At 40.1% G+C, this 17,910-nt stretch overlaps 1 protein-coding gene across 4 annotated transcripts in view; it reads right to left on the reverse strand.

The window, feature by feature from the left end:
* The window catches only part of LOC143022272 (ataxin-3-like), a 139,713-nt gene that overhangs the window by 36,847 nt on the left and 84,956 nt on the right, over nt 1-17,910 (reverse strand). Inside the window, exons 7-9 of one of the 4 annotated variants that reach the window (XR_012966041.1) lie at nt 16,398-16,467; nt 11,696-11,836; nt 4,462-9,273 (exon numbers count right to left, since the gene is read on the reverse strand). The exons of 1 other annotated variant lie outside the window; for it this stretch is intronic. Coding sequence is in view for 2 of the 3 variants with exons in the window: in XM_076180417.1 (XP_076036532.1) it covers nt 9,194-9,273; nt 11,696-11,836 (221 nt within the window). In the remaining variant the exon portion in view is untranslated. Of the gene's footprint in view, nt 1-4,461; nt 9,274-11,695; nt 11,837-16,397; nt 16,468-17,910 lie in introns of those variants that run through there. 2 more of the 4 variants (XM_076180417.1, XM_076180423.1) reach the window with 2 other exon arrangements.

Here is a 17,910-nt window from a genome sequence, read left to right on the forward strand (position 1 = left end):
TATTATCTAATACTAGTATTTAATTATTACTTCCTCCTTCCTTAATAAATACTTTCTGGAATTCCCTGTTAAGTACAGTATATATCTCAGGTAAATTGGAGGCTAAAAAGCCATCAGAGCACTTCAGCTGTACTACTTCCTCCTTGATCTTTTTCTTGCCTCTTGCATAAGCAAAGAAAGCCTTAGGATTTGTTTTTACTTCAGTAGACATTTTCTTCTCAAAGTTATTTTGCCTCTCTTACAGCTCATGTCACTCCAGTTCTCTTTCTACAGTACATACTGTATGTATCTGGTCGTTGACCTTCTCTGTCTATATCTCTTCCAAGCTTCCTCCTTCTCCATAAGTTTGTTCTTTACTTTTCCAGTCATCCATTTGGGCTTAGGTCTTATTTCACTTGGAGAGGATTGCTGTAGTGGAGCACAGGTTTCTATCACTGCATTGTACTGTACTGTTGTAAAAATATTGTCATTTGTCTTCAACACAACAACTCTTCCCAATCAACCCTACTAAACTTTAGTCACCCTTGTAATAACATCTCTTGGGACTATGTTGAATTCCATCCAGTGTTCCTCCCACCAAGAAATGAAATGTTAGCACACTATGGTCACTATTCCCAATTGGGGTTTTATACTCAATGTTCTCTATTTCTAGTGTTTCCTTGGTAAATATGAGATCTAGTAGTGATTGGGTATCACTTCCTCTGGCTTAAGTGAATTCTCAAACATGTTGATGTAAAAACACATCTTGAATAACATAAAAAAGTTTGGCTTGCTCACTTTCTTCTCCACCCTCCACCTCGTGCTACTTCCATATTATTTCCTTAAAATTAAAATCCCCACAGACTAGTACTTGACTAACTTTTTTCACTTCCCATTGCTAGAAGTCCCCATCCAATTCTCTCATTGTACTCATGTGTGGCATTGGATGGTCTGTAACTACATCCTAAGAATATACTACTCTTTTCAATCTTTATTTTACATGTACATGCAACTGTTTCATTGTCTCTCAAGGCTTCATTTGTCCATTTTGATGACATAATGTTCTTCTGTACAAGTATTGCCACACCACCACCACATCCATTTTCTCTACCTCTTCTATATAGTGTATATAAATGGCAATCAAAACACTGGGCAGACAACTCCTGCATCCTTAACTTAGTTTTCATTATAGAAATAGTATGTATCTTCTCAATATTTATGATCAATGGTAATTGATCACTCATATGGGCAGCTTTGATACCATCCACATTTGTATACATTTAAATTTATCTAACATCACTGCTTCCCCTCCAGAGTTCTGGACTAGTTTGTCTCTCTTTTGTCCTTGTCCATTAGGTCCCTAATGTTACATTTCTTACCCCGACTTTGGCTGTTCTGTGGTCATGGTCTCTGGTTGCTTTCCTTATTTTGTTACCCACCTGCTAATATGCCCTGAAAGTATTATTTTCCTCAGTTTCCCATAGGATATTGTCCATTGCCTCCCCCCCCCCATTCCAGTCTCATTTAAAATTTTATTCCTTTCATCACACTCTTTTGCTAATTTTATGTATTCTGGTCTTTCTCTGAAGGTCTGATCAGTCATTATATGTACTGTTGATTCATCTTTAGCATTCTCTTTTATTGTTTTATGATTCAATACTTTCCTTTTTAATTCTTCATTCCCTAATATCACCTTGAGAAATCTTGGTTTCTTGCATCTTACATATTGGGAACCCCAATTTTTCTATGGATTTAACCATGTCAGTGATTTAATTTCTATTGGATCCTCAATACCCATTTCTTTGATGATATCTTACTTTCTGAATATCTTCAATTTTCTTTTCATAAAGATCAGCTGCCTTTGCTTCTTCTTCAAGTCCCTTTATTATGATGTTTCTCTTTCTGTAAGCTTTCTCTTCTTCATCAGCTTTGAATTCACCTGTTCCCACACTGCCTATTTGAAATTTTTATTATCTTAAAATTTTGTCTTTTCCTCTACTACATCCATCATTGCATATATGTTTTCCATAATCTCTTCTATTGTAACTAATCACCTTACTTTTACCTTCAGCTTTCTACCATTGTATACTTTCCCAAACTCTGTCACTACCTTGATCCCTCCTCTGACCCTGCTACAAGCAGTGTTGTCAGCAAACAACAACTGGGTCACCTCCCACTTTTCTCCATTTTCTTTAACTATCCCCAGTCCCCCGCCCATTACCCTCATATTTACTTCCCACACCACCCCATCCATGTACACAATGAACAGCCATGGCAACAAGACACATTCCTGATGCAGCCCCACTTTTACCTCAAACCACTCACACTCTCCATTTCCCATTATAACTCAGGCTCTACTACTCTCATAAAAACTCTTGACAACTTTTCTCCAATCCTATATAGCTACAATATCTCCTATATTGCCTTCCTGTCTACCTTGTCATGAGTCTTTTCCAAAACCATTAAGGCCCAGAAAACATCCTTACCTGTTGCTAAAGCTTTCTCACATATTTGCCTTACCACAAAAATCTGATCCACACAACACTAACCTTTCCTTAACCCACACTGCTCTCCAATTACTCAAATTGAACCTTCTCAAACTAATACTCTCCCATTTGTCACCTTTCCCCTTGTGAAGTGGAACTATATGAGCACTCCTCCAATCCTCTGGCACTCTACCCTTCCTTAGATATGCATTAAACAATCTCATTAGTCAATCCACTATTACTGTACCTCCATTCTCAGACACTCCGCATGACACCCATCGAACTCTGGTACCTTACACGCTCTCATTTTCAAAACTACTCATACCTTATCTTTTCTTATTTCTCCTCCATTTTCCTTTTGCCTCCTTTATCTCATGTTTTGTTCCCAATCTTTTTTGCTTTGTATTTTTTGTATGTTTCTCTCATACTATGTAGCAGCCAATCCCTGAATGCTTATTCCTTCTCTTCTCCTTCTATCTTCATCCCATTACTACCCTTTCTTCTATTCCCTCCCATCCTCCTTGTTCCACATACCATCTTTGCACACCTTGTCACTCCCTCCTTGAAACACGCCCATTCCTCTTCCACTCCTACATCTACTCTTTCACCACCCCCTACACTTCTCTCAGCTTCTCCTAGTACTCCTGCTCCTTTTCCCTCTTATTTAAACAATTTACTCCAAGCACCTCTCTACCTTCTGCCCTTTTCCTCTTTCACCTCTCAACTTACCTTCCACCAAAAAATGAACTGATATCTCCCACACTCTCCCCTAAGAACATGGACACCAAGAAATATTCCTACTCTTCTCCTTGACATCACTACATTGTCTATTAATGCCTATCAACCACCCTCTCCCAAGTATGATAATATTCAACCTTTCCTAAACACTGTGTTAGCTATCATTAACTCTCTAAACACAGTTCCACCATCAGCTCTCCACTATATTTATCTGGCACTCAAACATCCCTAGCACTCCATCTATTGGTTCATCCCCTACTCTAACATTGATATCTCTCAATATATACATTGACATTCCTCCCAAAACTAAACACTCATTTAAATCTATCCAAAAAATCTCCCTTTCCTCTACATTCTCACTACCAGGCCCTTATGCACTTATAAAAGACCCAATCTCCCCAGTTTTACCTTAATCCACATTAACCAATAAACTTCCTTACACTCCTCCACATGCTTTTCTCGTGAGACGATGCGCTGTGTCTTTGTGTTTCGAGCAGGTGTAGGCCGTCTGAGCCCTCGGGTCGTGCATCTTGCGCAGCTGGCCACGCCCCCAAGCCAGGTCGTGTTGCCAGGTCAGTGTGTGATTGGCGCAGGTCAATTTGCACACGACCCGTAGCGACTGCGATTGGCTGCGGGGGTTTGCGCACGACCCGTGGGCACAGCCTCATACCCCGCGAGGCAAGCAAAGCCGCACTCCAGCTGCATAGGTCATCACGTGAGTACCATTTCTTACCTTGCTCCCGCTAATTAATCAGTGTACAATATAGTTAAATAATTTGTCTCTATGCCAAATACACATTAAGCACATATTGTGTTTGGAATTACTTATCCTATTTCTACCACACTACCATACTTTCCTATCTCCTCACTAGTAGAGCCACACCTTCCCTCCCTCATCCTCTCCTCACTCTCAACATCCTCCCCACTACATTAACTCAAAATCACCTCTCCCTTTCAACTTAGTTTCACTTAATGCCAGCACATCAATCTTCCTTCTCCTGTCTCTTCCCTTTTACTCTCATCTGTACCACACCCATGCACATTAAAAGAACCAAATCTTAGTGATCTGTCTGGAAAACTCCTCCCAGACCCTCTTATAGTTTGGCTTCTTGTAGGAATAGGGTTACAGATAGCAGGATACCTAGTCCCATTACTCCATCCCATTTTAGCTGCTTTTCACAACACAACTGGTAAAGCTCAGAGGCAGTATTCTTTCTTCCTCCAAACACAGGGTACAATATTAAAAAAAGAACACATGTTACTATCACATTTTTAATTTACAGGCAATCACAAATATGTATGTCAAATTAATTACGAGACCACAAACCATGTCCTTCAACAAGCTTGAGTATTGCAACTGGTGTTTGCAACTTTTGTTTATCTTGACCTGTAGTATTTCTTGGTTTAGGAGGTTCAGAATTGGGATCAACACATACATGATACTTAATTATGCTTCTTAATATTCCCTTTTCATTCAATTAATTGTTGCCTCAAGTTTCACTAAGTGGAAATATTGCAGCCTCACAGTGGCTGACAACAGTTCTCAGGTCCTCAACAGGCCTCCCTGGGAAGAAACTTTGGACTATTGACTGTGTTGTATTGATGTGGGTTTTTCTGTCACCAGCTGAAAATGTTAGGAGGGAGGGGAGTACTCGCTGGTTGTCAGCTGTGTGAAATAGAGTAAGAAATCCAACTGAAGTTAATAGAGATCTTGGGCTCAGTCGGAAGACTGAGTGTCAGCCCTTCAGAGCTGCAAATCTTTGAGGTGAGGGACAGGTTTTGGGAATGGGTAGCTCCACTGTATATTTTGCAAGACCACTATATGCAGGTACCTGTCATTGGTCCCTTAATATTCCTTTATATATGAAGAACCACTAGCTGTAATCATCATCCAGTTTGGATGAAAGATTTCCATTTTTATCACAAAGAATAACAATTGTATCGAGATGGCTTCATATCTTATTCATATTTCTATTACTGTTTGCATGTTTTTACAAATATGTGCACTTGATTCAATGACACAAGCTAGTGGAATGTTCAGCAAAAAAGTTTATATATATATATATATATATATATATATATATATATATATATATATATATATATATATATATATATATACATATTTTAAGAGTAGAAAATGGTAGCTGCCGAGCTGTGTAAGAGGCTGGTAGACAAGTGGGTAGAAAGAGGGGTAGGTGACAAGAATTTAATTTTTATGAGTTGGATGTTTGATAAACAACAGTTGTAGGTGAAGGAATTGCACAATCTCACTTCCCGACTAAATGTTTACATACAGCCGCTGGGGACCCAATTTCATTGCTGTATAATGTTCATTTTTATGCTGAGGTAACAATATGTAATCAAGTCAGTGGTGCATTGATTTCAAGATTGCTTGATTAAGCAGTATTGCTTATGGAGTTTGTAACAGACTTTCTGATTGGTGAAAGGGCAGAGGAGAAAATTCAATTGGTTCATGAGAGTAAAGTCATGCCCTTAGGGGAGGTACTTAGATGTAAAAGTAAAAATTATCAGACTAAAGAAATCATGACATCACTGCGAACTGACCTGATGAATAAATTGAGGATTCTTAGTTGTTGTTGTTGTTGTCGTTCCCTAGACTGTCTGTCCGAGCAGTCCCGTCTCCCCAAGGAAGGCCACAGCCGAAACTGGGTTTTCCCACAAATCCTTTATAGAGTGTATGTTGTGTTGTTTGCGTGCATGATTGTGTATAATGCAGTCTTCCATTATGTGTTGTATGGTATGGGGTGAAGTGTTACATCCTGGGCAGCTGTTCACAACACGGTCGTCCAGCCTCTTCTGGTAGCTTAGAAGTGCTGGGTGGTGACCGCATCACAGTCTGGCCAAGTGGACTCTGTCCTTTCGTGGGAGAGAGGATTCAGAAGGGTGGATATCAACGGGTCTGGCATGCAGCAGTGTGTTGTCTTTCAGTGTGTTAATGGAGCGGTGAGTGATATGATTATGAATATGTTTCCGGAGGCTGGTATTTGGTGGTTGTGGAGGAAGAGAAGAGAGTATCTGTGCGTAATAAAGGTCTTTGGGTGTAGTTTTAATGTTTCTTGGTGTGTGTGGGTGTTCTGCTATGTAGTGTAGCGGGTGTGATGTGTTTGTGGTGGCTGCAGCAAGTGTTTGTGTGCCTCTCATGTCGAGGTGGTCCTTGACTTTGAGGACTTTTGTTTCATGGTGTAAATGGTCTGTAGGTGTTGTATTTGTGCAGCCTGTAATTGTTTTTAGGGCTTTGTTTTGTATGATTTGAAGGGTGTTGTGGTGTGTCTCACTGAGATTAGGAGCCCATGCAGGACTCGCATAATTCATCACTGAGCGTATGCATTGTTTGTATATTGTTATATTAGTTTCTTTGTTTTGTCCAAATGTTGTTCCAGTGATTGACTTAAGTGCGTTAAGTCTAGGTGTGCATTTGTTTCTTATGTTTGTGAGGTGTTGTTTGAAAGACATGGATGTATCGTATGTTACACCAAGAATTTTCGGTGTGTGGTATTAGAGTGTTGTTGATGTAGAGATGAGGTATGTATTTGTGTTCTTTTGTCCAGTTGGTGAGAAGTGTTGCTGTAGATTTGGTTGGAGCTATTTTGAGTCTGTTTGTGATGAACCATGTGTTGAGTGTGTCAAGGTAAGGCTGGATTATTTCTGCAGCTTTGTCTGTGTTACGATGTGTGCATGTGATTGTTATGTCGTCTGCGTAGGAAGAGATTTGTATTTCTGAGGTGTCTGGTGTGGGTAAGTCATGCATGTATAGATTAAATAATGTGGGGGATAGAACTGAGCCCTGTGGTACTCCGTTCTTAATGTTTCTGATGTGCGATGATTGGCCATTATATGACACATGAGCATTCCTGCCTGCCAGATAATTGGCCAGCCATCTTTTGGTGTTATTGTGCATGTCTGTGTTATATATTTTATTTGTTAGGTTGTGGCGGGGGATAGCATCAAAAGCTTTACTAATGTCCAATGTTATAAGAAGTGTTCTGTGGTGGGGCCTATCTGAATTGATGCCATCTAAAATTCTTTGTGTGAGGTTTGTCAGAAGAGTGTTTGTGGAGTGTAGTGGCCTAAAACCGTGTTGTGAGTCAGCAAGGGGAATATACGGTGTGACAAGTTTAAGTATTAGGCGTTCAATGACTTTAGAAGGGGTGCAGAGAAGTGTGATTGGGCGGTGCGATGTTGGGATTGTTGGGTCTTTGTTCGGTTTTGGAATGGTGATTATTTTACCATGCTTCCAGATGTCGGGTATAGTGTTGTGTGAATAGCTGTAGTTTGCAATGTTTGTGAGTGCGTGTATACCTTGTGGTCCAATGTGTTTTAGGTGGATGTTGCTTATGTTATCAGGGCCACAGGCAGATGAGTGCTTGAGATTATGCATTATGAGTTTTGTCTGACTGTCTATGAAGGGTGTATAAACTGAGTCTGTGGGGAAGTCTTTCTTACGTCGAATGGTGCGTCGGTCGTCAGGGTGAGATGTAAGATGGCTCGTCTGTGCAAAATGACGTATGAATGCGTTTGCTTGTTGTCTGTTTGAGGGTAGATTATCTGTTGTTGTGATTATTGCTGCGTGAGAGCGTGTAGTGTTAGTGTTGGATTCTTAGTGGGAGTCCCTTGGTGTAACTAAAAGAACCAAGTGTATATATTCGGGAAGAAAAGAAAGAAAGTTAAGCTTCATTCAATTCCCCTTAGGCAAAGTAATACTACTGAGAATTCCTACAAATGAAAACAGAGAGTGACTAATCATACGTAAGAAGACAGTGGTGAAAAGACAGTAGAAAGTGAGACATGATATTAGAAAGTTATTACACAAAAGAAAGACAACACATAGAGATAACAAAACAGAGTGGTGAAAGGGAACCAGAGAAGGGAGTAGTGGGAAATGGAGTAGCATATACCACCACTGTTACTCTGTTTCCCACTGCTCCCTTCTCAGGTCCCCTCTCACCACTCTGTTTTTTCATCTCTATGTGTCATCTTTTTGTGTAATAACTTTCTAACATTACTTCTCTCACTTTCTTTCTTTTCACCACTGTCTTGTTACATATGATTAGTCACTCTCTGTTTTCATTTGTAGGAATACTCAGTAGTATTACTTTGTCTAAGAAGAATTAAATGGAGCTTAATTTTCTTTCTTTTCTTCCCGAATATAAACACTTGGTTCTTTTAGTTACACCAAAGGACTCCCACTAGGAATCCTCAATTTGTTCACTAGGTCAGTTCGCAGTGATGTCATGATTTCTTTAGTCTAATAATTTTTACTTTTACATCTAAGTACCTCCCCTAAGGGCATGACTTTACTCTCATGAACCAATTGAATTTTCTCCTCCCCCACCCTTTCTCCAATCAGAAAGGCCATTAAAACCCCGTAAGCAATACTGCTTACTCGAGCAATCTTGAAATCAATGCACCACTTAGTTTACATATTGTTACATCAGCATAAAAATGAACATTATACAGCAATGAAATTGGGTCCCCAGTGGCTGTTTGTAAACATTTAGTCGGGAAGTGAGATTGTGCATCCAACTCATGAAAATGAAATTCTCACCACCTACACCTCTATCTACCCCTTTCTACCCACTTGTTTACCAGCCTCTTACATATATACATACAAAAAAAATCAGGTGGCAATACAGAACAATTATGAAGATTCACCAACTATCACCAATCTCATAAGATAAGCCCTTTCCTCACAACACACTCTTCTTTACTTGAAAAAAAAAAAAATGAAAAAAAAATAATAATAATAATAAAAAAAACAAAAAAAAAACATCCAAAATAAATAAATAAATAAAAATCAAGATTCTTGCTGTTAATCATCTAGTGTTGTTTAATAGCTATTATGCTATATATTGTACAGATATATTAATATCTTGTTTTAAGCATGAATAAGCTGCAATAATAACATAGAATAATGTCAAAATTTCCAGTATAATTATATGAGCCCTAGGAATGGCCAGGGTCTGTGGTCATTGTCTCTTCTCCAGGAATGCCAAACGCTTTTTACGTAGATCTTCTAAATCTGGTTCCTTAACATCACCTTCATTTTCTGAAACAAAATAAACATTAATTTTTGTTTTTTGTTTTTATGGTGTATTTAATATTTTTTATAAACCATCTTGTACTAAACTCATTTTGAACTATCTCATACTAATCCCACCTTATGATAAGTCATTCTATAATAATCTTTACAATAAATAAATTTCAGTTTCTAGCTTGCATTTGTGGTAGGAGTCAAATGATATATTAGATCTCATATGATTATGGGTGTGACACTATTGTCTAAAAGTACAAAATGACATGTAATTATTAAATCTATAAAGCATTCTGATAGCACATATTTCTGCTAATGAAATTATCAGTGGGACCAATGATGGGTACCTGCATGTGGTCGTTGATGATGGACAGCGAAGCTGCCCATTTTCAAAACCTGTCAAACCCCTCACCTCCATTATGAGGTGCATCCCTGAGGGTTGACACTCAGTCTCCAAACTGGGCCCAAAGGTCTCTCCCTTTAAACTTCAAATGTATTTCTTACATTTCACACATGAGCTGACCACACTGCTTCCCTTTCTGTCAGTGATATAGAAACAATTCCACACTACTACAGACAATAGTCCAAAATTTCTTCCCAGAGAGATCAGTGGGAGGACCCAAGAACCGTTGCCAACCACTGAGGGACTAGAGGTTTTCTACTTAGTGAAATTCAAGGCAATGATAATTGATTAACTGACAGTAGCAACTAAACCTCACAAACCCAGCTAATTTTCAGGCTGTCATGATAAAAAGCATGGTCTTTCATTAGAAAAAAAACTTTATAATGGTTCTAAAAATAACAACTACTACCTAGAATCTCAAAGACTAACAGCAGATCCAACAACAGTCCTTAAGCCTTCCCAAGGATCTCTCTAGGAATAAACTTTAGACTGTTGTCTATGTTGTACACTATTGATGTGGGGCAGTTTCAATTTCACTCTGAATTTCATAAGAGACCAGTTAACAGTTATCAACTCTTCTTATGTGAAAAGGTGGAGGTTATATTTGAAGTTGATAAAGAGATCTTGGTCCCAGTCAGGAGATTAAGAGCCCCTTGAGGACCTCCTGATGAAGGTTAGGGGCAGCATGGAGATGATTCAGCCAGCCACCTTGGAGGACCACTTTTAGCAAGTACAGTGAGACCCCTCATTAACGGACGTTCATTAGCTGTGTTTGCGGTGTTTTCGCTGTGTTTTCGGTGTTTTTGGTGCTGTTGTTTAGTGCGTGCAATCACTATGCAATCACCCAAAAACCACTCCAAAACACCGAAAACACAGTGAAAACACCCCAAACACAGCTAATTAACATCCGTTAATGAGAGGTCTCACCGTACCACTGTTGGTCCCTTATAGAAGGGTCTGAATAAGATATATAAATGGACACATGAATGGAAAATTAAGTTTAACATGAAGAAATGCAAAATACTGGGAATAAGTAAGAGATGTGAGGAATTCTTCAGGGATCCATTCCAGGGATATTTCTGTTTATAATTTATGTGAACAACACTAAGGACTTAATCTTCTGTTTTCAAATTCACTGATGATACTATTATGTGTTTACCTAGTTGTATTTACCTAATTGTATTATACGGGAAGGGAGCTATGCTCGTGGTGACCCATCTTTGTATCTTTCAGCATCAAGTTTGTTCTTAAATTCTTGAATAGTGTTTGCACACACTGTTGCCTTATCTAATTTTATTCCAGGTATCTACATCCTGATAATGTTGCTATTTATTTTCAGTGTGTTTTTATGTTGGAGTGTGCAGAAGTGTGATGACTGCAGCTCCAACTTGTGTATAGGTATGTTGGTGAGTGTGGTACATGTATAATGGCCCACATGCAGAAATATGTTCCACTGGATGCGAAATATATATAGGTTTTGTGCTTGGAGATGTGTATGGGTTAGGATTAGGGTTGGAAAAGGTGAAGATGAGTTGCAGGAGGCGAGAGACAAAGAGTGAGCCTCTGGACCTGTTCCAGATACAAGGTAGTGGCCCCATGTGGAGGTGGGGGAATTGTGGTGTGTATTTGGAAGATGTCCGAGTCCTTGCTGGAAGTTCTGGGTCTTCCTATGGATTTCTGATTCCTGGGTGGCAGTACCACTCTTTGCAAGCACACTGTAGCAACATCTTCAACGAGTGAAACTCAAGGCAAAAGGTAATATTATTGTACATAGTATTCTACAAAAATAAAGTACAAGAATTAGGAAGGTATAAGTGAGAATGTAAATGGATTGGTGGATGAAAGGGTGTGGTTCACTACAATACAGTGATGTGGTGGAGTACACCATCTTAGTTGTTGCAACCTACTGTGAATGAGACGTGCCTCACTGCATTACTTTTGACCCAAGCATAGTGGTGGGGAGAAGGGCAAACCTTCATCTCTGAGGTGTTAAGATAATAGGGTGGGTGAATCTAGGCCTGAAACTAGACTTGCCTGAAACCAGTTCCTTTGAACTAACTGAGGCTTTTTCCTCTTGACCTAGACTCAAGGCTATTGCCTCATCAAGACCCTCATCTTCATTTTCTTGCTGTGCCTCTAAACTTAACTTAATTGCTTTCTCTAGATCCTGCTCATCTGAAATAGATTACAAGATATTGAAATTTAGTTATCCTTTTAACTTTAGTAATAACCTAATAAATGCATTACACTGAAATATGTCAAGAAATTAATGAACAATAGTTGAACATAAAAACATCATACAATATAAGACATATCCCTTTCCTGTAACATCAATTATAAATTAGTTGTCTTTAACTCCTTCCTATATAGAAAATGAAGTTATGGCTTCCATACGGTGACGCCTCTGTAGGCGGCATGAGGAGGAAGTGGGTACTCGATGATGCCGATGTCGGCATCTTGATTATATTTATTGTAGTCGTCCCTATATAACTTTCATTCTCTCTAAACTGGCTTCATCATATTTTCTATGGTTATCAAAACACATGGGTGAAAGAGAACAAACGATTGAGCACTGACTTTATTTTTTATAATGCGATTATTATGACGCAACATCGCATGTCGGACAGCTAATGCTGCCAGACGTGCGATGTGCCCCGGAGTGAAGAGGTTAAGCTTACAAATATGTACTAAGGTATAATTTTCCCCACATTACAAGTATGCAACACAGAAACTATTATGTACTGCATGTTAACACTGATAAAATAGCTTCATTTTAATTTTGAGAGCTAATATGAAGCATCTCTTATCAACTTCTAAATCAATCAATCTGCTGCCCCAGATCTCTCTTGCAAGAAACCCATAGGTCACAGGTAACTAGTATTAGGCACAACATTCCATAAGTCACTCATGAAAAAATTATTGCGTTGTCTGGGTAGAACTAGGATAGGGAAGAGTAGGATGAAGTGTTTGGTATCTTTTTTAAGATGATTGCATCTGAGGCACTTCTGTGACCAGGCCTAATTATGGGTTGGTATTGTTTCAATGCTGGGTGGTGACCTGAACATAGTCATACAAGTGTGGTTCTTGTTTCTCTTGGGAGTGATTTTTCTGTGGGGCTAATGTCTAGAGGGGTTTGGAGTGGCAGTCCTTGTCCTAAAAAAAAAAAAAAAAATGCAGGCGAGCAAAAATGTACATACATATACTAAAGGCTTTTTCCCCCCTTACATGGGAGGTAGCCAAAAAAAACCAAGGTACAAAATCCACTCCCACCCATTCCATTCCCTACATACTCCACTCCCCTTTACCCTCTTCCCTCCCTCTCATCTTGGCACCTCCTGGATGACGGGTCATCCTTGCATCTTGTCCACTACCCTGGGTCAGAAGCAGTGTCACAAGACACAGCACCTCCACAGCAAGGCTGCTTCATTAAATCGGTGACCCCCCCTCTCCATCCCATTATGCAGAAAAGGAGAAGATGGGGAGAAATCCCTTCGGACTGCATCAATTTATTTCTCATACATACTCCTCACCCCCCATCCCCAACCCATTCCCCCTCATGCATCACAGCATCATCCATACACAAAAAAGTACTCACCTAAATTTTCTCTGTGACTGCTAGGTGAGCACTTTTTCATACTGTTGGAATTGAATCATGACATACTAAACAGAAATGTCTTTTTTCTTTAACATGTGAATATTACAGGAGACCTACCTGTCTCCTTAATAATAAGTGGGAGATATTAGATTGTTTCTGCTTTTGTTCCTGCCAACTAGAGAAGACATGGTAAAAGGTGCAGATGGAGAGATGATAATGGAAGAGAAGGCAGTAAGAGGAAGATTGGCAGAGTATTTTAGGGAGTTGCTAAATGTGAAGATTGATAGGGAGGGAAAGGTAGTTGCAGTGGGAAGCACAAAGAAAATGACTGTGATGAGTGAGGAAAATAGAGGAGAAATAAGGAAAAATGAGGTGAAGGCAGTTGTTAAGACAATGAGAGCAGGTAAGGCATCTGGGTTGGATGGGTGTCATGCAGAATGTCTAAAAAAAAAAGGAGGTACAGTGATGGTGGACTGGCTGGTGAGGTTGTTTAATGTTTGTTTAAGAAAGGGTAGAGTGCAAGAGGACTGGAGAAGTGCCTGTATAGTTCCACTTTACAAGGGAAAAGGGGACAAGTGTGAATGTAGTAGTTTCTGAGGGATCAGATTGTTATGTGTAGTTGGGAAGGCTTATGGGAGGGTCGTGATTGAGAGGATTAGGAGAGGAAAAGAGAGTGATTGGTGAGGAACAGTGTGGGTTTAGGACATGTAGGGGTTGCATAGATCAGATTTTTGTGGTAAGACAGATATGTGAGAATGCTATAGGAAAAGGTAAGGATGTTTTTTGGGCTTTTATGGATTTGGAAAAGGTTTATGACAGGGTAGACAGAAAGGCACTGTGGGAGGTATTGCAGATATATGGGATAGGAAGACAGCATTTAGGAGCTGTGAGTTTTTATGAGAGAAGTAGAGCATGTGTCAGGATTAGAAATGGAGAGAGTGAGTGGTTTGAGATAAAGGTGGGACTTTGTCAGGGATGTGTTATGTCACCCTGGCTGTTCAATTTATACATAGATGGAGTGGTGAGAGAGGTAAATGCAAGGGTGGTGGGTCAGAGATTGGAGATGGTTAAAGAAAATGGAGAAAAGTGGGCAATAAGCCTGTTATTGTTTGCAGACGACATTGCGCTTGTAGCAGGATCAGAGGAGGGATTGAGGAAGTTAGTAACAGAGTTTGGGAAAGTGTGTGAAAGAAGGAAGTTGAAGATAAATGTGGGGAAAAGTAAGGTGATGAGATGTACAAGGGGAGGAAGTGCCAGCAGACTGGAAGTGAGTATTAAGGGAGAGAGACTGGAGGATATGAACAGTTTTAGATACTTGGGTGTGAATGTGGTGGGAAAGGGAAGAGAGGAGGTGGAGGTAGAATGTAGATTGAGAGAAGCAAGTAAATGCCAAGGGGGATTAAAAAGTGTAATGAGAAATAGACATTTGGGAATGGATGCTAAGAGGAGATTGTATGAAGGAGTGATTATGCTGACAGCACTGTACAGGGCAGAAACATGGAACACAAGAGAGGAAGAGAGGAAAAGTTTGAATGTGTTTGAGATGAGGTGCCTGAGAAGTATGATAGGGGTTACTAGGCTGGATAGAGTGAGAAATGAGGTGAGGAGGAGAACGGGGGTGGAAAGGGAGTTGGGAGATAGGGTTGATGAAAGAGTATTGGGATGGTTTGGACAGATGGAAAGAATGAGTGAAGAAAGAATAGTAAAACAGGTGTGGAAGGCAGAGGTGGAAGGAGTGAACATGAGGGGTCGACCTAGGATGAGATGGATGGATGGGGTAAAAAGGGCTTTGGGGAAGAAGGGAATGTGTCTGTTGAGGAAGGATGGGAGAGGACAGAAGACAAGGGTGAATGGAAAATGGTTGTATATGGATGATAATGTGATGCATGAGGTGGAAACGGTAGGGGATGAGGAAGTATGTGTGAGAAATTATTTGACGCAACCCAAAGGGATTTCTCCCTGTCTCCTTTTCTGCATGAAGGGACTGAGATGGGGGGGGGGTCACTGATTTAATGAAGTGGCCTTGCTGTGGATGTGCTGTATCTTGTGGCACTGCTTCTGACCCAGGGCAGTGGACAAGGTGCAGGGATGACCCATCATCCAGGAGGTTCCAAGATAAGAGGGTGGATGGGAGTGGAGTATGTAGGGGATGGAATGGGTGGGATGGTTTTTATGCCTTTGTTTTTTGGCTACCTCCCTTATAAGCCTTTGGCATATGTATGTATGTATGCCTTTTTATGCAAGGCTCAGTTTTATTCTGTGGTAAACATCATCATTGAGGTGTGCGAAATTTGAACTTTGATTTATCGTAGGTGCATGTTTTTAGCGCTCATTTTGAATTTAGGCGTGTTATGGTGTGGGCACAAAAATGCACGCCTTAAAAGACAAGCCCTGGAGTAGGGAGCTTGGTGGTTTGTACTAAAGTGCTTGTTTTGTAATTTAAGTGCTTAACCTCTTCACTCCGGGGCACATCGCATTTGTAATTTAAGTGCTTAACCTCTTCACTCCGGGGCACATTGCACGTCTGGCAGCATTAGCTGTCTGACGTGCGATGTTGCGTCATAATAATCACATTATAAAAAATAAAGTCAGTGCTCAATCGTTCATTCTCTTTCACCCGTGTATTTTGATAACCATAGAAAATATGATGAAGCCAGTTTAGAGAGAATGAAAGTTACGTAGGTACGACTACAATAAATATGGTAATCAAGATGGCGACGTCGGCATCATCGAGTACCCACTTCCTCATGCCGCCTACGTAGGCGTCACTGTATGGAAGTGGTTAATATGTTTTTGTGTGAAGATGTGTGGTGAAAGTTTCAAATTATTGATGACGTTTTAGTAGTATTCTTGTTACATTCAGCTGGTTGTGCTTGTGTGATGTAATGAGATGATTTGATTTGATTTATGAAATTTTTGGCTTGAAGGCCAAGCGCCGGAGCTGGTAGGCCATTCAGCGATGTAATGAGATGGATAAATAGGGTTGAGCATTTTTGTATAGAACTTTATACCTATTATTATCATGTGATGTTTTATGGGGAGATTCTTAGTTTCAGTATGAAGATGTCCTATTGAAGTAGTTTTGGTGCATCTGTTATTATTCTCAATGGTTTATTTTGTATAGATTGTAGGGTGTCTTACGTTTTTTTCTGATTGTTGGGACCCATGCTGTGGAAACGCAGTTGAGTTCTCAAGAACTGTGTAGAATTTCCTGTTAACGAAAACCCATGCTAGTTATTGATCTTAGTATGTTTATTCATTTGTTGATTTTCACTGTCGAGTCCTTGATGTGCGGGCTCATGGGCATGTATCAAGAGTGAAACCATGGATTTTAGGGTTCTTTTCCAATGGAAATATTTTGCCATTCAATTTTACAATTGGGTGTTTCTTTGATGTATGATTGTCTAGAGTCAGCAATGTCAATAAAGATTTCTGAGGGAACTCTTCCATTTTTTTTTTTTTTTAATTTTCTATTTTGTCTAAAGAGGTTTGGATGGTGTTAGCAGCTATTTTGTAGTTACTATGTTGGGTTAATATCATCTCCAGAGTTAAGCACTTTGGTATTATGTACTGGATCTGAAGATTAACAAACTAAATACATTACTTAAAAGCATTATACAATTACAGAAAAAAATTATATACCGTGTATACTCGCATATAGGTAGCACCAGTGGATAGGTTGCACCACTAGTTTGTGGTTATCAAAGGGTTATTTGCGGTTGACCCGCGGATAGGTCACACTATAATCTGGCGATTTACAAGGCCCATTCAAACATAAAAATGATCAGATATTTACCTTTATTTCAAAACATACATATACCAAGGCTTTTTCCCCCTTACAAGGGAGGTAGCCAAAAAGGAAAAGCCATAAAATCATTCCCACCCATTCCATCCCTGAATACACTCCACACCCCTCCACCCTCCCTCTCATCTTAGCACCTCCTGGATGGCGGGTCATCCCTGCACCTTGTCCACTTCCCTGGGTCAGAAGCAGTGTCGCAAGACACAGCACATCCACAGCAAGGCCGCTTCATTAAATCGGCAACCCCCCCATGCATAAAGGAGAAGACGGAGAGAAATCACTTCGGGCTGTGTCAAATTTTGCTCACACATACTACCTCACCCCCCACCCCCTCACCCATTCCACCTCATGCATCACATCATCCATATACAACCATTCTCCATTCACCCCTGTCTTCTGTCCTCTCCCGTCCTTCCTCAACAGACATTCCCCTCTTCCCCAAAGCCCCCTTCACCACATCCATCCACCTCATCCTAGGACGTTCCTTCATGTTCACTCCCACCACATCTGCCTTCCATACCTCTTTTACTAGTCTTTCTTCACTCATTCTTTCCATGTGTCCAAACCATCCTAATACTCTTTCATCAACCCTATCTCCCAACCCCCTTTCCACCCCTGTTCTCCTCCTCACCTCCTCATTTCTCACTCTATCCAGCCTAGTAACCCCCATCATACTTCTCAGACACCTCATCTCAAACACATTCAAACTCCTTCTCTCTTATGTTCAATGTTTCTGCCCCAAACAGTGTTGTTGGCACAATCATTCCTTCATATAGTCTTCTTAGCATCCATTCCCAAATGTCTATTCCTCATTACACTTTTTAATCCACCAAGGCATTTACTTGCTTCTCT

This window comes from Oratosquilla oratoria, chromosome 3, assembly GCF_046742065.1.
Source record: "Oratosquilla oratoria isolate Oo_2021 chromosome 3, ASM4674206v1, whole genome shotgun sequence".
Lineage (NCBI taxonomy): Eukaryota > Metazoa > Arthropoda > Malacostraca > Stomatopoda > Squillidae > Oratosquilla > Oratosquilla oratoria.